Source organism: Schistocerca nitens, chromosome 1 (assembly GCF_023898315.1).
Source record: "Schistocerca nitens isolate TAMUIC-IGC-003100 chromosome 1, iqSchNite1.1, whole genome shotgun sequence".
NCBI lineage: Eukaryota > Metazoa > Arthropoda > Insecta > Orthoptera > Acrididae > Schistocerca > Schistocerca nitens.
This window is the reverse complement of record NC_064614.1, coordinates 437,711,599-437,738,488: the sequence shown is the minus strand read 5'-3', so window position 1 is coordinate 437,738,488 and position 26,890 is coordinate 437,711,599. Positions and strand designations below refer to the sequence as shown.

General features: G+C 40.3%; 1 protein-coding gene across 1 annotated transcript in view; it reads right to left on the bottom strand.

Annotated features, from left to right (window-relative positions):
- Positions 1–26,890, bottom strand: part of LOC126252885 (uncharacterized) — a 213,062-nt gene that overhangs the window by 35,695 nt on the left and 150,477 nt on the right. The window contains exon 6 of the mRNA XM_049953890.1: positions 22,415–22,694. Within this exon, the coding sequence (XP_049809847.1) occupies positions 22,415–22,694 (280 nt within the window). The remainder of the gene's footprint in view (positions 1–22,414; positions 22,695–26,890) is intronic.

The window sequence follows — 26,890 nt, the reverse complement described above, 5'->3', positions numbered from 1 at the left end:
GTAGAGATGCTGGATGTAGTCCTGTGGAACGGCTTGTCATGCCATTTCCACCTGGCGCCTCAGTTGGACCAGCGTTCGTGCTGGACGTGCAGACCGCGTGAGACGACGCTTCATCCAGTCCCAAACATGCTCAATGGGGGACAGATCCGGAGATCTTGCTGGCCAGGGTAGTTGACTTACACCTTCTAGAGCACGTTGGGTGGCACGGGAGACATGCGGACGTGCATTGTCCTGTTGGAACAGCAAGTTCCCTTGCCGGTCTAGGAATGGTAGAACGATGGGTTCGATGACGGTTTGGAGTACCGTGCACTATTCAGTGTCCCCTCGACGATCACCAGTGGTGTACGGCCAGTGTCGGAGATCGCTCCCCACACCATGATGCCGGGTGTTGGCCCTGTGTGCCTCGGTCGTATGCAGTCCTGATTGTGGCGCTCACCTGCACGGCGCCAAACACGCATACGACCATCATTGGCACCAAGGCAGAAGCGACTCTCATCGCTGAAGACGACACGTCTCCATTCGTCCCTCCATTCACACCTGTCGCGACACCACTGGAGGTGGGCTGCACGATGTTGGGGCGTGAGCGGAAGACGGCCTAACGGTGTGCGGGACCGTAGCCCAGCTTCATGGAGATGGTTGCGAATGGTCCTTGCCGATACCCCAGGAGCAACAGTGTCCCTAATTTGTTGGGAAGTGGCGGTGCGGTCCCCTACGGCACTGCGTAGGATCCTACAGTCTTGGCGTGCATCCGTGCGTCGCTGCGGTCCGGTCCCAGGTCGACGGGCACGTGCACCTTCCGCCGACCACTGGCGACAACATCGATGTACTGTGGAGACCTCACGCCCCACGTGTTGAGCAATTCGGCGGTACGTCCACCCGGCCTCCCGCATGCCCACCATACACCCTCGCTCAAAGTCCGTCAACTGCACATACGGTTCACGTCCACGCTGTCGCGGCATGCTACCAGTGTTAAAGACTGCGATGGAGCTCCGTATGCCACGGCAAACTGGCTGACACTGACGGCGGCGGTGCACAAATGCTGCGCAGCTAGCGCCATTCGACGGCCAACACCGCGGTTCCTGGTGTGTCCGCTGTGCCGTGCGTGTGATCATTGCTTGTACAGCCCTCTCGCAGTGTCCGGAGCAAGTATGGTGGGTCTGACACACCGGTGTCAATGTGTTCTTTTTTCCATTTCCAGGAGTGTATAATGAAATGTAAAATATGTGAAGAGATACTGATTTCAGTCTGTCACAAGCACAAGGGTGCATTATATGTTGTAAATTTAGAGTCACCAGTTCCTAAAATGTTTATTGTGTTAGGATGTTAAAGTAGTTTAATATTTAATAACCTGTGGTAGGTAATTGAGAGTTGTGTAGATTATTTTCTCATTTTTTTTGTTAGAACACTTTCAAGGGGTTTCAATTTCAGTCTGTCACAAGCACAAAGGTTCATTGTATATTGTAGCTTGAGAATCAACAGTTTCTAATATTTTCACTGTGATAGGATGTTAGAGTAGTTTACTATTTTGTATTGTAATTATGAGTTGTATAGATTGTTTCTTATTCATTTTGTTCTTTATTTTTTTACACTTTCATGTTTTGTATGAGGGACGACAGGTACAATGAATAGCACGAGTGTGGGCTGTCTATAGAAAAGAGATAAATGTTGATGTTGTATGTGTAGAAAACTAGGGTGTATAATTTTAATGTAAGAATTTCCTTTTGTCTGTAATGTTGCGAGATGCACGGAAGATCTGGCTAATTGGGTGTCGTAACGCCCATACCGCTAACGGGCCGAGCTGACGTCGCCATGGCGGCAGGCGACACAGCCGCGGCACTCCCCACTCCATTGTCGGACGAGGTACACTCCACGCGCCCGCTACAGCAGGTCAACGGCCTGGGGCGACACGCACGTATCACTGGCCATTCATGAGTTCCGCCACCCTTACGACTGGGGAAGGTATCCCGCGGAGGCAACAGCGGGTGGTTTCTTCTGCTCAACGGCGCGCGCAGCGGCGCTACTGCTGAATGGACGAGGCGCGGCAGAGCCCGGCGAGCATATTTTTTACCTGCAGCTATTAACTTGTACTGGACTGTGGAGCCGTGAAACAAGATGACTGCGACTTTCCATAATGTGGAAAGTGAAGGACTGGTGTTTCCACGTTGTGAGTGGTGGAAAAGATTTTGTCTTTAGCAAACAGGACAATCGTTTTGTTTTGTCTTGACCACTGAACGGTGGGATCCATAAACTTTTGGCAGTGACTTGTTAAGTGTGCTTTGTGAATTGCATGTGGGACACTTGGTATACTTAGAGGACAGTTGTCGTATGGTGAACAATTATTGTATGAAGGCAAGAAACTAGAGTGGGACATTGACATTTGCGTCTGTAGTAGGAGACATTTCTTGAATTGGCGCGGGAATAAGTGCTGTTTGTTGAAACTTACGACTTTTAATTACACCATGAACTGAAAGGACAGAACCGTGGGTAATAGTGGTTGTAGGGCCATTTTTTGGACGAACAGATTCGTGTGGATGGTACTCTGAGAGTGACTATGATATTTGTGTTTAATGGGAGATACAGTTTACTGTTCAGTGCGTGTTCAAAATGCCGAATTGAGTGACTCAAAGACTTTCGTCCGGGTAACCATGGGAGAGCTTTGACACCGAGACAGTGGTTCTAGGAAAACTATCAGCAACTTTTTGACCCCAAGAAAATCACAGAATGAAATGTTTCCGTGTGACTCGCAAGATAGGGAATAATGTATTTGCAATTGTGTAAATGTTTTTTTATATGTTTCATTCCTGAAGGGACAGCAAGCGTAATTGTATTTTATTAATATTTGTGTTTAGAATAGTTAGTGTTTGTTTTTTGTCTGTTCTGGGTTATCAAGTTCACGTAGCATGTTTATTAGAATATTTGGTACAATGATGCTCTAATTATAAGCCAGTGGCGTAATACTAACGTAGCGGTTCATGTAGCATTGATCAGTAAGATTGTCACAGGGGACAAGAGTTTGCATTGCACAACAAATATCGGAATTAACTGATGTATTTTGATGTCGTGCATAGTAATAATCTTGTTGGTGTTTCGACTGAAGCCACTTATTTTTTATTATCACAGTGGTGACATTTCACATTAAAGTGTAACGAAGGCTAGTCGAAATGCAAGTTCTTGTCGTCTATATGTGTGACAACAGAGAAATGAACAGTAGAGTAAGATAAGAGAGCTACTGGTGGATTCAAGCACTTATTGCTAAACTATTTACTGCGTGTATTGATCAAAGTTGATGAACTGACTAGCTCAGCAGCAGGTATTTGTACTGATGGACAAAGATAAGGCTAAACTCACTGTCGAGTAGTTGTGGCAATTGCTTAGGTGATGATAGTTAATGAGGTATGACATGATGTCTTAGACGAACTATATTACGTAACCAGTAGGTAACTTGTGGTATATTTCATTGTTTTTCTTCTCAGTTTTTATTTCGCTGTAGGTTTGAGGTATATTTTAGAGTAATGGTGTGGAGCCTGACATTCTACGTGTAACTAGTGTACGAAATTTTTTTCTTTTGTTGATTTTGTTTTGTATTTAGACTTTGCTGTGTAAGGGTTTTTACAGCGCAATTTATGAATGTCAGATTACTTGCTCTGTGTTTGGACGGTGAGCTATTTAAAATTTCATGAGTACAATTAGTATTTTTTTTAATTTGTTTTAGAATTATTGAAATTTGGATTACTCATAAAAGTAACGAAGATCCCAGTAACTAAAGCAAAATTTTATCTCAATATTATTTGTTCATTTCTATGATGTGATGTTTTATTTGTCATGTGGATTGTTATATATTTGTATGTGTACGTTACTCCGGATTGTGGAGAGTACAATATAATTTGGTCGTCTATTTGAGGTCACCAGGGGCTAAGGTCTCCTCCTGGTTATTTCGATGAATTGCTACGTTTGTTTTAATACAGTTTTCTTAAAAAAATGTTCGGAACTACCCTCGCATTGCAAGGATAGCACCGTGCCATTTTTTTCTGCATGGGTAGCCGGTGATGAAAGGGTACAGTACCGCCCAACATTGAGAATAGGTACGAAATTCTTGTCAGAACAACACATTTTTTGTGTAAAAGTAACTCAATTTCAATTAATACAGCGAAGCCGGATACCAGTGTGGGAAAGAATGACAATTTATTTATTTAATTGATCACATGTGCACTTCCTCAAAATAAATCCCTACATCCAGTTTGGTGAGATCTGTGTGGTGTAACTGAATGAATATATGATCATCTTTGAGTCGATCCTTTGGCTACCTTTGGTGAGATCAAAGAGATGGAAGTTACCAGAGCTTTGGAGGGTCTGAAATGTGGCTGACCAATAAGGTAGCAAGGTGCTTCTCCCACTTCGACAGAGGTGCGAGAGAACCGGAATACGGCCATGTTTCGGCACTCTGGCGCTGAACCTTCTGCTGTAAAGACCTGTTTTTTGTTGTGCTCCGTAATGAAAGTGTGGAGGCATGGTATGGATGTGGAATATTTAAGAGTAGTTAGAACTAATCATTTCTCTTTCCTAGGAACTTTTGTGGGGAAAATTACAAAGTGAGGCAGGTAATTTTAAGGGAATTGTAGTAAACCAACGGTCACAATGAGACCACGTGTAGTTATAAGTTGAGATACTAGCGTGTGTACAATAAGCTGAAATATTTAAGAATTAATAGCGTGTGTACAATAAGCTGAAATATTTAAGAAATAGCGTGTGTATCATAAGTTGAAGTATTTAAGAAATATCATTCCAAGTGACACTAAATTTAAACTCTGAGAGAGAATCAAGGTGAGTCGGCCGTTTTTCCAGCAACGCCACTTGGCTTGCATTGCACAGGAAGACGTGCGTTTATCTCCAGAGTTCACAGTAGGAAAGTAAAATTACAAAGTGGGGCAATGTCGTGTGAAACTGGGTAGATATTGATTGAAGTGGGAAAGCGGAAAGTGATGAAGTTGTAACCGTTCGATGTGTAATATTTCATATTGTTGTGATGTGTATGTCTTGTAATTTGGGTATGTGTGTTTTGCATGGGAGTAGCAAGGTAGTTTCGAAAGATTTGTGGGTTATGCTTGTTCCTTCTGTATCGCTCGATCTGGAGGAAAGTTTCGTGAGGATGAATGTGAGAGGCGAAGTGTGAGGTATAATAAAAGATCCACCATCCGATCCAGGGAGTGCACTGTTGGGGCAAATAGATTACGAGACCATAGTATAGAGATTCACTAACGTAAAGCCATGCCCACTGGGCGGAATTTCTCTTGTGATTTTGTTCTAGGTTGTAGAATTTGTGTGTTTAGGAATAAATCAAATAGTGAATAGAAAGAGATTGGTGGCCTTTTTCATTAAATTGTATGTTATCATAATGTCCCGAATTTATATAAAAGCCGTTAAATCAAAGACAAGAAGTAAGTGTGGTATTGCCAGTGCGTAGTGTGCAGTCAGAGTTCTATAAATCACTGATAGTCAGATGCGTGTTTCCGTTGCGTATTATTCATGCAGGAGGATAATTTGTAACTAAATAGTAAGATACGAGAATTCATGTTGCTCAATAAATTAAGGAAGAATCCACTCGCTTGGCAAACCACCCATCTTGCAGGCCTGACTGCTTGATGCCACAGTATGAGAAAGGCAAGTGGGTGCCTCTCAAGTTCTAATGATATGCTTCTTCCCTTTTGCTGCTCCATATGATGGACATGTATTATCTGCTGATTAATATTGATTTCTGTCCAATTATTTTGCTTTTTTCCCTTCCTGTCCGTATTTTGCAAATTCTTGTTGTACATATTAATCCACATATTTTTATTATTACTGTCTGTCTCTATTTTACTGAATTTTCTCTGTAACTTATTCTTTGTATGTGTTTAATTGCTATGCATATGTTGTTACTGCTCCACCATACTGTAATAACTTCATGTCCCTGGTATATAAAATAAATGAATAAATGGATGAAAATTGTGATAAAGAATGTTTGTGTTATTGAAAACGTTGTGACATTGGGCATAGCTAGTCAACTAGGAGTTGTGTGAATGCTGAATATATGATTGGGTGATTTGTGGCCTATAAGTTAAGTTGAGGTGGTTGGGCTACATAAGTCAGCCTTGGTTCTGGCCAGCATCACCAGGTGGTCACAGAAAGCTGTGAGTGGCCAGATGGGAGCATTGTCCAGCAGGAATCGGCGAGCATGGAAATACCAAGAGGAAAGGGTAGCAAGGATGCAGCAGTGTGCTTATCGAAAAGAGCTAAGATGGCCCTTGTGACTTAGAATCTAGAGTAAAAGCTAGAATATTCACTGAAAATACTTAAAAGGCCTTACAGACATAATGCAAAAAAACTAAATATAGCTTATGATTCATGGTGATGAGATAAGCCCATTAGGAATTAAAAAGTGCTTGTAAATGTATTATTTACAGACTTAATTAATAACTTTCATAATTATTATGGTTGAAAAAATTCGTAAAATCTGAAGCAGATGCACAAAGTACATATATGAGGTGCTGTTTATAAGCTCATAACACCAGCAATGAAGATAATATGTCACAAATTTATTCATAGTTATAAATAATTTATTGAATAAGGGGTTAAAAAAGCCTAAACTACAAATTCTCTAAATGAACACACTTAATTAATACCTGCATAAGAATCCAGTTTAAGATCCCACTGATTCCTATGTTTGTTTGACCATATTCAATGTTTTAATGTATGTGAAGTTGTTGTTGTGAGTAGTGTAAGGCTGCAGCGCCAATGTGTTAAAGTTGACGTTTTGAATAGTTAGAATAAAGCGCCGGATGTGGCGAATAAATCACATGAAATTAGTAATTAATGAACATTTGAATGTTGTAATATAAGGACACAAGTTGAGCAAGAACATTTACTGTGCATTATTAGTTGCAGAAGGGTTAAGTATTTGTGTAATATTCACAAATGGTGGTCACATTGTAAGACAGTCATTGAATAGCATAATAGTCATGAAACCAAGTTTTGTAAAGAGGCAAGTAGAACATAGCCCAGTGTCTTTTGTTTATTGTGCTTAACTTTGGTAATGACAGTGAGGTACTGTAGGACTAGACTGCCACTTGAGCTTTGGACTGTGTTAATGAGACTTAAAATATTTCAGATGTAGAGATTAACAAATGTAGAGAATCGTCAGCATTCTGAAATCTGCTGGGATTTAAAATTTTCAGGTCGCTTCCTGTGATCGATTATTTTATAACCATGATATCTTTGCTGCTGTTTAACTGTCTGTGACGGCTGTGAACTACAGTGATTCAACTGCATTATGTAATTTCAATTTCGTAATGAACTTGTGCGATTTTGGTCATGATAACAATGATAATGAAATTTAGATTTTCTAGTCAATGTTAGCGAGACCCCGCGATGTCAAACACTCTGTTTCGCTACAGGTTTTCGTGCTCCTCAGTCATCTCTGTCCGCATTAAGCTACCAACAGGACCTGCAGTTCAGCAGCGTCATTCCTGCCACACCAAAACTCCATCCTATACAGCCCAGCCACTGATAGACGACGCATATGAAATGAGAATAACTCCCTTTCCCAATACTCTGGAGGTCTTACGAAGCCCTTCACAGACAGGCGCTACCTCTCAGACCTAGTCTGCATACTGATTTCCCATGCCACACCTCCAATCCCCTCAGCCAGAATCAGCTACAAAGGATTATCCACCTCAGCACACAATATCACCTGGGAGTGGAGCAGCTGAACCACATCCCTTGTCAGGGCTTCGATATTATTCATCATCCCCTTAAATGAGGTACATCCTACCAAAGATCCTTCCCACACCCTTCTACTGGTGTTCCGTCGCCAACTCAACCTCCACAACATACTACTCCATCCTTATGCCACTCTCACTCTGAAACACAAGCCACAAGGATGATATCCCTGTGCTAGACAAAGGTGCAGCGGTATAGTGGTATTCACAGCATTTTCAGTAGTTTAGCGTTTACTTATCTATGCTGAAACAATATGTTATTTGTTAATGAGGTAGGTAATTCTCTGAGCATGGTACAGAATCGGTTTAAATTACCCCATCTGAATATCAGGGCAGCTGAACTTATCACACCTTCGCTTAGTGAGTTTTTTAAATACTTTATCATGCATATCGAATTCCCTGTTTTAAATCTTTCGCTGATAATGATTTATTGTGCTACATGTTCCACACACAGATGATGAGTGCATCAAGTGGCCTAAATTATGGTTTAAATGCTGTTACATATTTCGTTAATCAAAGACTCTGCGGTTCATTTGTGATTTTTTTAAAACTATAATAACTTTACTGCTGAATGTGTACTTTGCATCGGTATCAAATTATCTCATATAATGCTGTAGAGTTCCTGTCCTCAGCAGAGATGCCAAGTTTTTTGAACCATTATTACAATCAGCCTATATATTTCGGAAAACTACACTCAGTAGCGCATGTGAAATCACAGTTGCAAAATATGAACACGAATCCTTTACAGAAGAATGGAAAAACTGGTAGAAGGCGACTTCAGGAAAGATCAGTTTAGATTCCAGAGAAATGTAGGAACACGAAAGGCAATACTGACCATAAGGCTTCTCATAGAAGGTAGGTTAAGGAAAGGTAAACCTACGTTTATAGCATTTGACAGTGTTGACTGGGTTACTCTCTTTCAAATTGTAAAGATGGCATGAGTAACATACAGGGAGTGAAAGGCTATTTACAATTTGTACAGAAACCTCATCGCAATTAAAAGAGTCGAGGGGCACGAAAGGGAAGTAGTAGTTGAGAAGAAAGTGAGACAGGGTTGTCGCCAATCCCCAATGTTATTCAATCTGTACGTTGAGCAAGCAGTAAAGGAAACAAAAAAAATTTGGAGTAGGAATTAAAGTCCAGGGAGAAGAAATAAAAACTTTGAGGTTTGCCGATGATATTGCAATTCTCTTCAAATGGTTAAAATGGCTCTGAGCACTATGGGACTTAACAGCTGAGGTCATCAGTCCCCTAGAACTTAGAACTACGTAAACCTAACTAACCTAAGGACATCACACACATCCATGCCCGAGACAGGATTCGAACCTGCGCCCGTAGCGGTTGCGCGGTTCCAGACTGAAGCGCTAGAACCGCTTGGCCACTCCGGCCGGCTGCAATTCTGTCAGAGATAGCAAAGGACTTGGAAAAGCAGTTGAACAGAAAGGACAGTGTCTTGAAGGGAGAAATTAAATCAGGTGAGGTCGATGGAATTAGGTTAGGAAGTGAGGCACTTAAAGTAGTAGATGAGTTTTGCTATTTGGGAAGTAAAATAACTGATGATGGTCGAAGTAGAGAGGATATAAGATGTAGACTGGTAATCGCAAGAAAAGCGGTTCTGAAGAAGGGAAATTTGTTAACATCGAGTATAGATTAAGTGTCCAGAAGTCATTCTGAAAGCATTTGTATGGAATGCAGCCATGTATGGAAGTGAAACACAGACTATAAACAGCTTAGACAAGAATAGAATAGAAGCTTTTCAAATGTGGTGCTGTAGAAGAACGCCTAAGATTAGATGGGTAGATTATGTAACTAATGAGGAGGTACTGAATAGAATTGGGTAGAAGAGAAATTTGTGGCACAGCCTGACTAAAGGAAGGGATCAGTTGGTAAGACACATTCTGGGGCATCAAGGGATAACCAGTTTAGTACTGGAGGGAAAAGTGGGAGGGGGGGGGGAATCGTAAAGGGAGTCCTAGAAGTGAATACTTTCAGCATATTCAGAAGGATGTAGGTTGCAGTGATTACTCAGAGATGAAGACGTTTGCACAGAATAGAGTAGCTTGGAGCGTTGCATCAAACTAGCCTTTGGACTGAAAACCACAATAACAGCAACAACACTCAGTAACATACTTTATCTGTTTTCCCTGCAAATTTTACAGGCCAGAAGGTAAGTCGGCAGTTGAAGTTGCAGGGAGAGCTGGCAGTTCATTGCTTTACATATGATCTGGTTGCTTTGTGTCTATGAATTTCGGGTTTCTAAATAGAAACGCTAGGTTAACAGATGGAGTCGCACATGCCCACTGTACGTAACTTGGGTAAAATATGAGTTACTTTCGTGTTATTAATGTCAGGCCATGTACTTGTCTCAACTCATAAGCTCATAAATTCAGTCAAGTACCTATTTAGGCACATTATTATTACGTTGCACAAGGTAAGCTACTCCTCTTCTTCTCTTCTTCTATGCCTTTAAGAAACTATAGTCAGGTAATGTTATCATATCACTTTGTGCGTCTAAATTTCGTATAGAAAAGGTAATTTATTTAGGGTATGTTTGAAGGATATATATTTGCCTGTAATTTCCCACGTCTCTAGACCCACAGAAAATCTCAGTTGCTGTTGATGTGAAAGGAAAATGCTCGCAGAGAAAGACACAGGAAAATGCAGCAAATTCATAAAGCTGTTCCAATGCTTACATACAGCAAGAGAAGTAACACTTATTCCTGTGAGGATTTGTTTAATAATTTAACTTCAAATGACAGCTCTCATCCAATGAGAGTGACATAATCTTCCTGACGATGTGACATTCGGAAAGCTTAATAACATAAAGATCTAATTTCACTCTAATTTCTTGTCACACTTCGAACACAGTTATAGCAATGAACCTGGCAACAATAAATAGCGTGATTCCATGAAGCATAGTGAGTATCGTATCCCTGTGGTTGATAGAGTTGAACCTTATTTTGTGAACCCTGCATGTGAACAGATTACATATACCTTCAATGAGACAAAAATTATTTGATATTAAATCAATGGTTGCATCACACTATATGTACATATAAATTGAGGAAGATGTGTAAAATTGTGTGGAAAGATGTGAAGTTCAGTCTGATTCTGCATCTCAGAATTATAGACAATACTCGAGTCCCATGAAGAGCATTTATATATACTGAGAAGAATACACATTTTGTGGTTGGAGTAAGATATTGCTTGTATGCAACTGTGTGATGTGACATCCCTTTAAATTGGGCATGCAATGATGACTGAAAATTTTCAACTGATTTTCATATACTCTACAAGCTTATTTTAAATATGCCATGGAAATAAACTATTAGATCAGCTGCTGAATTATGCAATTAGATGAATATCTCTGTAAATGTGTGCACATACCTAGGATACTGCTAAAGAATTATTCTCACCTTCATGTTCATGAAGACACACCATTCCCTTTATGTCACATTCTTTCTGTCCAGCTAACATGAGAATCAATAAAACAAAGCATCAGTGGACTGCTTACAATAAACCTACTATATAAATACAAAAAATGTGAGTTATTGTTTATGAAAATAGTATCCATTATAATAAGTGGATTTAGAAGTAGAAACCTCTTAGTAGTTGTATAGTCATTGTGTTGCAGTCAAATGAGAGCATTAACTAACAATACAACTTACAATTTTCATGTGGTATCACAAATGTGGGACATATGTAATATTGTACCAGTGAATAATATTTTGAAGAAAATCAGTTATTTCTAAAAGACTGAACTTATTTGATTTATGTTTGATTTACTTATTATCAATATTTTTCAACTTAATAAAATCAAAAAAGAATAAAACTTAAACTAACAGTAACATAAGTTTTTAGAAACAACAGCTTTAAGACCTGTAGAAACTAAAGACGCTGCACCTAACAAAAAGTAATGGAGCTTTTTATATTAGAGCTGAATTTACGTTTGTGGCAAGCAAACAAAATTTTTATTTGGTTTTCCATATAGCAAACGCTGGTATAAATAAAAATAGCTGTTTTCTCTCTGTCGATTCATTATAATTTACAAGAAGTGAAATAAGAGTATTCAGGCACTGCTAAAAAAACAGATGTCCTGTAAAAGTATCAAAAATGAACATTAGAAGTTTTCTAGTTAGAATGGGCCTTGAAACACATATTACCAATCACTATTAGATTTTTGCAGTGTTGTATAAATTCGACATAAAATTTTCCCGAATAGAATTACTCAGAATTGGAAGTCACATTCTGATTCTGATAAAAACAAATCCTTGTGATGCAACTGTCAGATAGAGCATCAGCGCAATGCAAATAAAAACCAGTTTACACACAAACACCAATAGTAGTTGAAGGCTATTGTTAAACCTAAGGAAGTGCAACTACAGAACACGACATTGTAATGAGTTAAATGTAGCAGTTAATGTCTTGCAAATATTTGTTACAGAAATGAATCATATAATGTATTTATTTATTTTTATGTTTTTGTCCCCTTTCAAGATTAGTGTTTTCCAGCTCTTGCCTACCTCTAACCAGACTTCTGTAGTGAGTCAACATTACAATTTGTGTGTAAAATGAGTAATTCATGATAATAATAGTGACAACAACAATAATTAAAAAAACAATAATAATAATAATAATGGTAATATGTATAGTAGTGAATATTTAGAAGTTAAGAAGTGCCTGTCTTATTAACATTATATCAAGCAATTTCCTTAATATGTTTTTGTGTGGAATATATAAAAGACATCTAATAAAAACGTGTACCAACTGTGCAAAAGGAATCGATGTGGAGAAGAAGTTAAATGGTCAGACGAAGAGGGTAAAATAATGCGGTCAGATTAGGAGATGAAATGTAAGAAAAAAACCAGAGATAGCGAGGTATGACGAAAGGAAAAGTACCCTGATGATAATAGATGAAGCTTTAATCTCATCTTGAATGCAGAGTGGTTTTGGATGAGAAGCAGGTAACAGCGTAATTTTTTTCCGCGGACCTGTGGCAGATATCAATTCAAACTTAATATTCTTCTTCTGTAAGAAGCAGATTAATTTAGGTCCACAAAATAGTATAAGATATACAGATTATGTGTGTCCTAAAAAGTACCCTAAAAGTATTATGATACATGACAAAATTATATAGATACAGATTACTCCCGAAAATAAGCCATGAGACGAGCCTGGTACTTGCTGTGTGTTACCTCTCACATTAGCGGCATATGCAGCGCACCACGGTGTTTTGCCCTTGCACATCAATTCAGAAGGCGAAACACCCCCCCCCCCCCCTTTCTGCGGATTGATTCATCTAGCGAGCGTTGCTACTGGTAATGCGTCCCATTGCTGGACAAGATCCCTCCAGGGACCTACAACGGTCCATGAAGGCAGAATTAGGACAGCAGTCATTAGCCCAACAATGCCCAATGTATATTGAATGGGATTTAATTTTTGGGAAGGAGCTAACCCCTCAAGATGCACGAAGTCTTCATAAGCAGATACTCATCGCCCAGGCCATCCGTATGCTGTCGAGCATTATCAATAATAACATGCGCCACGAGAAACGTACTAATATGTTTAAGGATGTTAATACTAGAGATCACAGACGTCACAGTACTGCTGGGAAACATCTGTAACTCCGTAAGTGCTCCTAAGACAAAATTACCTGAGCAGATAACACTAAAGCCACCAATTTAATCCCTATTTACAACATTGATAGGCTTGTAATGGGTTTTAGAGCGCATGCAGGCCAAATTAACAGACCGCGAGAATTCCGATTCATTCATTCAGTGTTCTGCCGTACTGTTCCTGGGACCACTCACTGCATTCGCAAATTCATACGATGCTATTTTGAAAGTAAAAAGGGGGAAGAAGTGTTGCTGAGCATAAAGATCAGTCTCTTCAAGCGGTTAATAGACAGTCCGATGGGAGGTGTTGTGATACAGAGGATATCGCTACGTATGTAGTGTGGAGGGCTGGAGAGAGGATTTACCGTTCTAGGTGGACTCTTCGGTCATCTGAAGCAAGATGCCGTTCCTTGTATTATACTGTAGCATATTCTGTTCCTCGCACTGGATTGTAGCATAAAGTCGGCTTCCCCAGCACTATCAATGAATGTTTACCACCTCCTGGAATAATGTCCACTACAGTAACCACGCCATTGGCGACACTGAATTCTCAGTATACCTTGCATTGACTATTTAAAGTTTCCAAAAATCTACCAGCCGTCTGGCCATAAGTAATATCATCGTGACGTGTTTGCGGTGTCACACGCTTCCCTATGACTCGAATATTATATACTAAACAAACACACACTGTTAAACCGAAACATTATGAACCCTGCCAACCATGAGACTCAATGCTACCTGGTGGCGTTGTGGGCACATTACGCACTAACGAAAGGCGGTTACCTATACCGCTTAAGAGAGCAGAAGCAACAACCCTCTCTGTTGGGGTCGGTATACATAAATGCCTCATCCTGCAGGAAGGCAGCAATTCCTCCATTACTCACAGTCAGCGGAAAAAAGGAGATTGGTACGGCAGCTGTTTGCTAGCTCCAGAGGTCGTCAGGACGACTTTAATAGTTGCAGTCCTGTGATGCACAAGTCATGTTATTTTTCCATGATACATACGGTTCTTTACTGTACACGTCATAGTGGTCTCCTTCTGGGTAAAATATTCTGGAAGCAAATAGTCTTCCACTCGGATTTGTGTGCACTGTCTACATCAAATAAACTATTACACAAAAGATAATGCAATAGAGTGTAGTAGAGTCCAACTAGTTAGGATGGGGACTGAAGGCTGGTTTTGGTTGTGACCAAGCTTATTCGGTGACTCATAATACAACATTATTTACAAGACAAATTTCATAAATGGAACTTCAACAAATTTAAAAACTCAAATAGTTTAACAATTACTTCCTGAAAACTAGTAAATCAAATATGTACTATGTAGCAAACATGGGCCTCAATAATATCAGCCAAATTTTAAGATTAACAATACTTGTGGTGCCAATAAATGTAACTTGTGCTATAAAAGATCTTCTAGGAACATCACAAAACAAGACATACAATGTGGGTCAAAATCAATTATAACAACACTGTGCGAATGATGGGTAGCATCAGCCAATCTATAGAACCGCAGTAGTAACTGACAAGCAAGAGGCGAAATACACTGTCTGGCCCAGGAACGACCCGCATGCACTCAACGTTCCTGTCCACATCCAGGTCCACTGCATGCACCAGCCATCTACTGTGTCACTGTTGCTTACTCAGCCCAGACAATGAGAAACGCCCACTGTCAAGTTGTTCTTGCCACTGCCAGAAAGACACCGCTCCTCTCGCCAGCTCGCCACTGTCCACTCCTCAAAGAGAGAGGCAGCGCCCACTTCCCAGCTTACGAGTGCCGCCTTACTGGACGATGTGCAAAGGTAGATTTTATGTGCCAATATCTGTACCCTTACATCCCCTCAATAAATGATTCCAAAATACGCAAGAATTCAGGATTTTCGGAAACATAAGAAAAGTCCCCTAATTTAATGAAAAAAGGAGAAGAAAAACAAAGTTTTCGAATGTAATGGAAATATCATAGAAATAGAGTTATAGTCACGGATTTCAATGGCTCCATCGTTTTCACATTAATCATCTGAATGTCAATATCTTAAAAGAGCACACACGTCGCAATGACTTATACCTTTTTATATTTTTGGGATTTTCACAGACATGCCGCCTTCCACTTAGACACTCTTCAAGCAACAATGCATTTGGATGCTTCAGTTCTATGATTTTGTACAATCCTTTATATACATGATGGAACTTCTTTATCTTAATGTTCATCCTTCTTAGATTGAACAAATGTTAATGTCAACATCGGGTCACTAACCCCATATACTAACAGACAGTCTGCTGTGTACCTTGGCCTTTCTAAGAAGGATTTGTAAGTGATCCTCACACTTCTCGCTAAATATCAAAATGTCTTCCTCTTACATCAAAATCTTCTTTAGTAATTCTTCCCCTAAAAGTCGGTTTAGTATCCTAAAGGTGACCAACACAGAAACATTTAAGCCAAAAGGCAACATGCCATACTAATAACATCGTCCATCACACAAAAAGAAGGTTTATGGGTTTGGTGGCATCCTGACGTTAAACCGAGTCTTCAAAAGATTCCCGCTCCTCTAAACTTTTGTATGACTTTGTCCGTATTTGCTGGGCGACCGCTTTCCGACTCAAATACCTTGTTAGCTTTTCAAGCGTCTTGAACAAGCCTCTTCGACCAAGAGGCTATTATATCGACCATGAGCTCTTTCTATCACACCCGACGCAAGCATCTGCTGCAGTTTTTTCAGTACAGCTAGTTTTCTTGCCTGAGGTATTTGATACGGTGGCCTAAAGTATGGTTCATGAGGTTTCTTCTTTATCCTGTAAGATGAGCCCTTGATTACCCCAAGATTCTCTGCAAAAACTTCTCTGTATTTTAACACTAATTCGATCAGCTGTTCAGTTTCTTCACTTCCTTAAGTTGCAATCACACAATTTTTTTCTGTTAAATTGTTCCCTGGAGAGTTCACCTTTCTGTTCCACAGTAGTTGGGATCAGTTAGGATTGACCAAAATTTCTTCTTCATCTTCGTCTTCACATACTGTCACAAGACACATTCAGGAAAAGCCTGGTATCTCATCTACTGGCGTTTCCTCAAAAAAAAATCCCCTTTTCCTTCCTTTTCTTTGTAGAAAGTTATTTCATATTCTCTGTACTTTATTTCAGCATGGTGCTCCGTCAACCAGTCGAGTTCTACAACTGATTCCACTTGTAAATTAGGCACAACTACAGCGTTCATGCAGTACACTTCCTCTCCTATCTCGACGTCCACCATTACTTCACGGTAAATTGTTTTTCCAGATTCACTCAATGTGCCTTTTATCTTGAGTACGTTAACTGACAGAAATCGTATTTCAGCTCCAAACATAAGTATTTCATGACACACGTGACTTGTGATAACACATAACTGGCTTCCCGAATCGATTAGTGAGCATGTTTTTTGCACACCTAATTTTACCTCCATAATAGGTAGCATTTCAGTTTTACCATTCAATAAAATACTTTCCTTTATTAGTTCTTCCTGTTCGTCACCTAATTTCTCTGTTTTTGTAGCATACAGGATGGTAGGAAACAGACTGAAAAGTTCGATAGGCTGTTGCAGGATAGGTTGCGCTGAGAAATAATTTTACGTTCTGTTGGGCCCGCAGCATAGCATCCGTCGGTATAAGAGATTATGGAAATGAATGCTTCAAACCAGCTGCAATAAGGTAATACGTCTTTTAACATTTTGCACAACAGGCCTGTTTCGGCTTATTGCCATTATCAAGTGACCCGCGAAATAACATTAGTAAGATTACTGTAGGGGGGAAGGGTGGGAGGAGTGGGGACAGTAGGAGGATTGGGACGGTTAAAATTTCCCGCCTATTTCGTTTGAATTGTTAGTTCAGTACCTCCACACCAGATGATGTTGGTCTGATGCTGTTCCTGTTCCATCTTGGCAACGAAGCTCATGTTGTTAGGTGAGGAGAGAACGTAATAGATTTTCGCTCGTAAAAGCTAAGAATTCATCACAGGAAACAACACAACCGTTTTATAAATATTCATTATTTAGAGTGTCTTGAAAATGTGAATTCGAATGTGGAATCACTGGTTATGTTCCTGAATCAGCAAATAAAATTTCATAGCTTTGTAGGTTATGTTTTTGACTCTTATGTATCGAAGTACTCCTAAGGGAGGACTGGGACATCCTGTCTCAGGAGGAGTCGGGCACTGTCCAATTCCTCCGACTATAATCATTATGAGAGTTACTGTTCTTACACATTGACTGTGTGATACTTACAGGACATAATGCCCCATAAGTGGACAAAGAAGTTCCCTGACGGGATGGTCCCAGCTAAGAGTCTCATTTTGGAGGCTGTAATAGAAGTCGACAAAGGTCATAGCATAAGACAAGTGGCAAAATGATTTGGGCTCTCCAGATCAACACTTCAGCGTCATCTTCAGAAATATTCCCAAGCATACGATAAGGAGAGCAAAACGTAACACTCCTCATTTCTCAACATGAGAAATTTCAATCACAATGTTGAAGAAATTTATGAAAGTTTTGCACAGAGGAATTACAGGAAAACTCTGAACTAGAGGTGTTCTGTTAGAGCTTGTTATAAAACGTAAAGGGGACAAGGCTATAGTTAAGTGGCTCGGCATCCCATCAAAGATGGTATATAAATAAGGCACATAAACCTCAAACCACACGGTAGCATGAAATGAGTGCTGGGAAGCACATCAGAGGGGTAGTGGTATTCTCGATAAGTTACCAGTGAAAATGCATATCCCTGGATACAACTTCTGTGGACTTGGAACGAAGCTGCGTAAAGGTATAGTTCATGGGGTGTAGGGAATTAATACATTAGATGACACCTAATATCACCGAGACAAACAATAAAATATATCTACGAAATGGTAAATTTGTGGAAATATCTCCTCGTTCATACGAATTTGTCAATTTAAAAGTGTATTTAAAATGTTTTGTATTTGTACAAGGCTTTGAGTAACGTGTAAACGTTAATACCTTTAAAGTAGAGATAAAAATAACAAAGGAGACAGTAGATTTCAGTCACAAAGGTTCTTAAGATCCCTGATAGGTTTCCCAAGCAGCCAAGTGTTAAAGAATTATGGTGTTAAAATTGATGAGTCGATTCTACAAGTGGATATTCTACTGTTATTACGGTCTGTGTTGAGCGAAATAGAGCAATGAATTCATACTGTAATGATAAATTAATTCAAAAAATCTTTGGATTTTTCCTACAGTGGATCCTGGCTACAAAATAGTTACGGTGCTTCACATTCCAATATACATCTCAGTGACTGTTTAGACATTAGAACAATACCAAATTTAATATCATAGGTCAGATCAGTAATCTAGTCATTTTTCGTCAGACTCAGCAGAATGGGTAAAAAGTATAAACACGCCGCACACAGCCATCAGAACACCAGCTTGAAGACTAACAAGAACGCAATAACATGTGAGAATTATGAGTTTCTAGAATCGGTGGGACTGAAACCTTACAATGATGTCAATCAGTATGACAACTCCAGTTTAGTATAACAATCGGATGATTCATCAGGAACATTTCTCCAATTTATTTCGATGACCTTTAATAATAATGATAAGAATTCTCATGCAACACGAACATGAGTTAACAATTCCAGGCAACAGTTCCCTGTATATGGAAATACAACAACATCATCATTGCTTACGCATAATGCATTCGCCTTTCTGTTTCAAAAAATAAGATACGAACTTAGTGGTATCCATCTCAAGCACAAAAGAAATTTGGAATCACATCAACTTTCAAAACGTACGTCTCTACACGAACGTCTGACTGAACGCACTACAAAATATAGAATGATTCATAGACAGATTGATAGGGGAATCTGCAAAAAGATTTGAGTGTATTTGATAACTGTAAACTAATCAGTGCTAGAGTGTATTTAAATTCCGAGTATTTTCCATACGACAACTTACAGTGTGACTGGGACAATAACAATATCAGTCCAGTCTATTGTATGCATGCTCTGTCCTCAGAAGTTCAAAGAATTAGCACCCATAGTGGTGACAGACCGCTGGAAGCGTAACGAGGCCATCAAAACTGTAATTGTAGATATAAATGTCGAATTTGAATCATGACAAAACTTCACCCCAGGTGCCACAGCGTATGCATTCTTGCTACATGATCGCCTAGTAAGCTGTTCCCTTCTTACACGGATCATACAATGTGCAGTGTAAATGTAAGAGGCATTTCGCAATGATGTCTCAGAGAGTAAACATCGTTATGAATACACAGGGGTTTTAAGACGAGTGTGGACGAGTTGTGTTTACAACTTACCTGTATGCAAACAGATTGCGGTTGCTGTCATTTTGTGATGGATTAAAAATTTGCTCGAAATGCTGGCAACCGTCGAAAATTGCTCAATTTTTAAATGGATATCATTTTCCTTATGGGAGGCATAGTGATGCAGTGAAAACTGATTTTCAGAATGTAAGTTTCTTAGGGAGATATTCGCTATATCTTTTCTTGTTTACTGGTAATGGTCTCAGAGAGGTTGGGAACCACTGCTCTAGTGTTTGGGAACTGTCATTGAGCTGTCATTTAAATCGTTCCTCTTCCATATGATCTTTAATTCCTCATCACAATATGATTTTACTTTCTTCTAATTATTTCTGATGCTGCCTTTCAGTTGTGGTTTTGAGTAAAAGTTGGTTCCTTCATCGCTGCATGCGCTTAACTGTTTTTATACGTCACCCAATCATTTTCTCTGGTCAATCTGGTTGTCTGGCTTCCAGGTCTTGCTTTATATTTTCACGAATTTGAACAAGTTCGTTATTACCTCTCATTTTCTCTTCTTACTAGGAACGTACCTTTTTTTCTAGCGACGCAGTTTTCTAGTCTTTGCGTTCGCGACAGAGTATTGTGAAGACAAGAAAGTCTATAACACACTAAGGATTTGTACAAATATTTTTCCCGTGTGACTGCCATTGACGTAACCAGGCGTTAATAAATTTAGCAATTTGCTGAAACACCGTCAACCTTCTCGTTATTACGGCACAGTGCTTGTTCAGTAAAATTACAGGAACGCTTCTGTATACAGTTGGTCTCCTCTGCTGATATTTTGGCTGTAAATAGGCCAGCCGTCTTCTGAGTCTGTAGATTGTCGATGCAGCCCTCCAACCCACCTACTCAACACGTCGCTCACGCCATTACACATCTGGACACAGACGATTACAGCTACAGTAACTTCAGTCAGGAGACAAAGATGCACATTACTCGCACGCTATCTAAAATGGACATAGTATCACATACAAACGATAAGCATTACCGGCAGTGGTACTATACCATTATCTCTGAGAACTGACTGTTTCGAGTGCCAGATTCTTCAGGTTTTCGAAGACAGAACTGCTATCTGTATTAAGTAAAACTTTTGTCAGTCTGGTTAACATGGTTTCCTTAATTACCGAAATCCATAAGCGGAGAATAATGAAATGAGTGCATAAATGTTTGCAGCTTAATTACTTGTTGCTGAGTGTGGACGAGTTGTGTTTACAACTTACCTGTATGCAAACAGATTGCGGTTGCTGTCATTTTGTGATGGAGTAAAAATAGTTACACTACTGGCCATTAAAATTGCTACACCATGAAGATGACATGCTACAGACGCGAAATTTAACCGACAGGAAGAAGATGCTGTGATACGCAAATGATTAGCTTTTCAGAGCATTCACACAAGGTTGGCGCCGATGGCGACACCTACAACGTGCTGACACGAGGAAAGTTTCCAACCGATTTCTCATACACAAACAGCAGTTGACCGGCGTTGCCTGGTGAAACGTTGTTGTGATGCCTCTTGTAAGGAGGAGAAATGCGTACCATCACGTTTCCGACTTTGACAAAAGGTCGGATTTAGTCTATCGCTATTGCGGTTTATCGTATCGCGACATTGCTGCTCGCGTTGGTCGAGATCCAATGGCTGTTAGCAGAATATGGAATCGGTGGGTTCAGGAGGGTAATACAGAACGCCGTGCTGGATCCCAACGGCCTCGTATCACCAGCAGTCGAGATGACAGGCATCTTACCCGCATGGCTATAATGCATCGTGCAGCCACGTCTCGATCCCTGAGTCAACAGATGGGGACACTTGCAAGACAACAACCATCTGCACGAACAGTTCGACAACGCTTGCAACAGCATGGACTATCAGCTCGGAGACCATGGCTGCAGTTATCCTTGATGCTGCATCACAGACAGGAGCGCGTGCGATGGTGTACTCAACGACGAACCTGGGTGCAGGAACGGCAAAACGTCATTTTTTCGGATGAATCCAGGTTCTGTTTACAGCATCATGATGGTCGCATATGTGTTTGGCGACATGGAGGTGAACGCACATTGAAAGCGTGTATTCGTCATCGCCATACTGGCGTATCACCCGGTGTGACGGTATGGGGTGCCATTGGTTACACGTCTCGGTCACCTCTTGCTCGCATTGACGGCCCTTTGAACAGTGGACGTTACATTTCAGATGTGTCACGACCCGTGGCTCTACCCTTCATTCGATCCATGCGAAAGCCTACATTTCAGCAGGATAATGCACGACTGCATTTTGCAGGTCCTGTACGGGCCATTCTAGATACAGAAAATGTTCGACTGCTGCCCTGACCGGCACATTCTCCAGATCTCTCACCAATTGGAAACGTCTGGTCAATGGTGGCCGAGCAACTGGCTCGTCACAATACGCCAGTCACTACTCTTGATGAACTGTGGTATCGTGTTGAAGCTGCATGGGCAGCTGTACCTGTACACGCCATCCAAGCTCTGTTTGACTCAATGCCCAGGCTTATCAAGGCCGTTATTACGGCCAGAGGTGGTTGTTCTGGGTGCTGTTTTCTCAGGATCTATGCACCCAAATTGCGTGAAAATGTAATCAAATGGCAGTCCTAGTATAATATATTTGTCCAATGAATACCAGTTTATCAACTGCATTTCTACTTGGTGTACCAATTTTAATGGCCAGTAGTGTATAAAGCCTAATAAGCTATTGATTTTTGTCTATGTAGTTACTTTCTTACTCGTCTGTGCTTACCTTGCCGTGGATAGAAGTAGGGCACGCAACCGCACAGCTTGGTAGCGAGGTCTATGCGGCACTGGAGGCGACATAAGCCGTAGGTGTAGTAGTCGGGACTGATGGCGAGTGGGGACTCGTGCGCTTGCCGGCAGCGGCGCTGCTCCACTCTCAGAGAAAGCAGTGCTTCCGTGGCGGACATGGGCAGCACCCCAACCGACATTTCCAGTTGTGATAGTTGCATCGCGGAATGGCCAGCTGACATCATGTTCGGTATCTCGTCTGGTGACGACACGAACAGCTGCAATGTTGCATGCTCTCTTGACCACTGATTGTACAATCCAAAGAGATTAACTTCATGTTCCAGCTACTGTGACTCTCCAGCTCTGCTATTGCGCAAAAGTAAGAGACCAGACAATTTACGGAGCAGTATCTAATAGTTCACATACTGCTGGAAATTTGAACACAAATGTTTACGAATACAATGAAATACCGACAGAATTCTCCTCATACACCCTTCTTGAATCAGCAAGCAAGTGGCCGCGAACTGTAGTTTTTGGTAAGTTTCTGGTGAACATATTTCGGCCGGCCGCTGTGTCCGAGCTGTTCTAGCCTCTTTAGTCCGGAACCGCGCTCCTGCTACGGTCGTAGGTTCGAATCCTGCCTCGGGCATCGACGTGTGTGATGTCCTTAAGTTAGTTAGGTTTTAGTAGTTGTAAGTCTAGGGGACTGTTGACCTCAGATGTTAAGTCCCATAGTGCTTAGAGCCATTTTTTTGAACACATTTCGATTGTTGTGTTTCCATGAGCTTAAGGTTTTGCAACAGCTGGTCTGAAAGAGAAGCGTTTTATGCACGAAGTTTTGTCCCAAACTTGGAAAGGCCACTGTAAAAACGTATTGACTATTGAAGTACGCTTTCTGAGATAACATTTTAGGTCAGATACAGACTTACGACTCTTATAACTATTTCTCAAAGGGACAAGCATCTGTTGATGATAAATGCTCTGATCGGTGCTCAATTGGCCTAATACAAGACAATGTTCAGAATATGAGAGATCTTATTTTGCAAGATCATAGGCACACCATCCAAGACCCTAGGAAGACCTTGGGAAACGGTATAGGATGTGTGAAGGTATTCTGGAGATGAATTAATAATAGCGTGGATTGTCGAAGTTGGCACCACTCCTGCTTCGAAAGAAGTCTGCAGAGAAGTTAAACTGCTTTAAAATGATCCAAACTCTCTTTCAAAGATCACCACTTTGTGACTATGATCCTAATCTAAGCAGGTGTCGGAATAGGAGAGGAATTCACCTCAACCAAAAAAACAAAACAAAAAAAAACAAAAAAAATGTGCCAACTCAAAAGCAATGCCACAAGCCTAGGTAAGAGCGTTCTATGCAATGAAGTGGACATTTGCTGCAGTATGATGGACTAGTATTGCACCACAGAACCTGCTAGGTGACGCTGGCCATTTGCGAGTGCCCAGATAATTACCAAAACCAGGAACATTTCGGCATGGACATATATGACCTTTGCGGCAGCAACAACACAACAAACCAGCTTTAGCATGTACAAATACTGTCCATCTGGGCAGAAAGGCGAGTCATCAAGTCCACATCCATCACAGTGTCGGCTCTCACCACGAGGTCACTGTCACTCCACTATCAACCTTACATAGCTTGGCCACTGGCCAAGAATGTTGTAAGTAGGCTGTTTAGGTTTTTTTATTGGTAACGCCACCTCTGTATGAAAATCACTGGCTGTGCTGTGTGCAGTCTGTGGCTGCTTTGCATTGTTGTCTGCCATTGTAGTGTTGGGCAGCGGCAGCTGGATGTGAACAGCGCGTAGCGTTGCGCAGTTGGAGGTGAGCCGCCAGCAGTGGTGGATGTGGGGAGAGAGATGGCGGAGTTTTGAAATTTGTCATGAACTGCTATATATATTATGACTATTGAGGTAAATACATTGGTTGTTCTCTATAAAAATCTTTCATTTGCTAACTATGCCTATCAGTAGTTAGTGCCTTCAGTACTTTGAATCTTTTATTTAGCTGGCAGTAGTGGCGCTCACTGTATTGCAGTAGCTTGAGTAGCGAAGATTTTTGTGAGGTAAGTGATTTGTGAAAGGTATAGTTTAATGTTAGTCAGGGACATTCTTTTGTAGGGATATTTCTGAAAGTTAGATTGCGTTGCGCTAACAAAATATTGGGTGTTAGTTAAAGCACAGTCTTGTATAATTCTTCAAAAAGGGGACGTTTCAGAGGAATACTGTTATCCTCAAATATAATTGGTATTAATAATATGTTATTTAACTTGTAAATATGCTTAGACATTATTTATTCTGTTTTGTTTTAATGCTCATGTGTGAAGTGGATGTTTCAAAATTTATTCTGATCTTTTATGTATCTACTTATGTCATAATTCCTGTAACACTGTTGTATATGTTATTTTGATTCTTTTGTAAAGCCTGTACTACAAATGTTATCTGTATTGTTATGTTCTTTAATGATGTATTTTGTACCTTTATAATTGTATTCTTATGTTATAAAATTGTAATTGACACCAGTTCATCATATTATTAACTTGTAAGTTACATTTCACTGCACACGTTTCTGTTGGTCATAGTATATGGACAATATGTGAGAAGTAGGGACTGTTAGTGTTTGTATGTGTGTTAATAATTCAACAAGGGACTGGATAACAGCATTGCTGGTTCTAAGGACAATTCCAAAAACTTTGTGAGTGCACAAGTGGTGGTTATGGACTTGCTATATTATCCGCAAGACTCTTCAATTGTGATTGTGCACCTGCACAGTCACAACGGATGGCTGCTGGCCGTCTCTACGAGGACTACAGTGGGTCTACGTCGTTGCTGACTCAGCAGTACCATAAATTACTACAGTGGGTCTACATCTTTGATGATCCATCAGTACCATTATTCCTACAAGGACTGCAGTGGGTCTGCGCCTCTGATGGCCCACCAATACCGTAATCTCTACCAGGACTACAGTGGGTCTGCTCTGTGATGACCTACCCACCAATACTCTTCAAAACTTCGACTGACTCTGTGGTGGGTTTGCTCTGTTGTGGCCCATTACCTGTCAGCATGCCAAGAGTCAGCACTGTCTTTCCGTTGGAAGGACAACGCTACTTCTTCAAGACTGCATGGAAATCCACTACTTCTGTGTGCAATTTCTTTTACTAAAGAGACTTTGTAAAAAAAAAAAACTGTAATTACTATTATGATGAATGATCAGGACTATCTTCATGGACTGTGAGAAAATTTTAGCTTTTGACCAACATTGTATCAATAAGTGTGTGCATTTGATTTCTTTGTTATTGTAATTACGATTATAAAAAATTTTAACAAATATGTTGAAAGGTGGCTACACTGAGCCACAGCGCCAGAGATCGCGCTAGAGAGCATTGTTCCGCCGCCTCCACTGGCAGTGATTATTGAGAACTCGTAGTGGGCAGTGCTTTGGGAGAACTCGTGGTAGTCAGTGCTGAGATGTCGTAGTGAGGAGTGTTTGTTGAGATGAGCTAGTAGGCAGTGCTTGCTGAGATGTGATACTGAAAAGTTCTTGTTGAGATGTGATAGTAGCGAGTCAGTGCGGAGAGATTGTAATGTCTAGAGTGCTTTTCATCAATATAAATTAAGGTAACAAACTACTTTTCTTTTCTTTCTCATTATTTCAATGTCCTGAATAATGCGTCATTACAGGTTCAGTCAACAAAGCATCTGGCTTGTGTTCTTGTATTAGAGTGTAATTCTGGTTTTCTTGAGTAATTATGGTATTTCTATTTTCTTTAATTAATTCAGTATAAATGATATTTAAAATTTCTTGTGTTGTTGAAGAAGAACCGTGCCAGATGCGTACGTTGAGTCATACTTCCACACACAGAACAGTTACACTTGTGCTTTGGTTTCGTAGGTTTTATAGTTGCTGGGGACTTAATTAATTAATTGTGTTAATGAAAATTTCCATTTTATTCTTTGTTGTTGTTCTTTGCAGTCAGATAGCGTAATAATACTAGTCAGGGCCAACCGTTACGAGACTTCGTAACCGAACAGACAGCTACTGAATCAAAAAATTAAAATTATTTGCATTATATATTTTAATTAAGCCCCCATGCACGTGGCGACCGCTGCTTCGGATCGTCCCTTGGAATCTTCTGATTGTAAAAATAGTAGACAGTAGTATTGTTGTAGTAATTTGTAGTTTAGCAATTGTAGTCTATTTTGCATGTGTAGATTTGGTAATTGTCATTCTTCTAATGGTATTTTTTTTTTTTTTGCAAAATTTCATTTCTGTTGTCTTGTCTATGGGTTTGACAATTAGTGCAATTATTTCAATTGTTCGATTAATCGTGTTTGAGGGAAACATTTCGTGTGAATGGTATTGTTGGAGATAAAGTGTCATTGTGTGTAATTTCATATAGTGACGAGTTTTGTATGTTTTGTAAATGATTACGCGGTCGATGAAAAAGGCAGAAATGA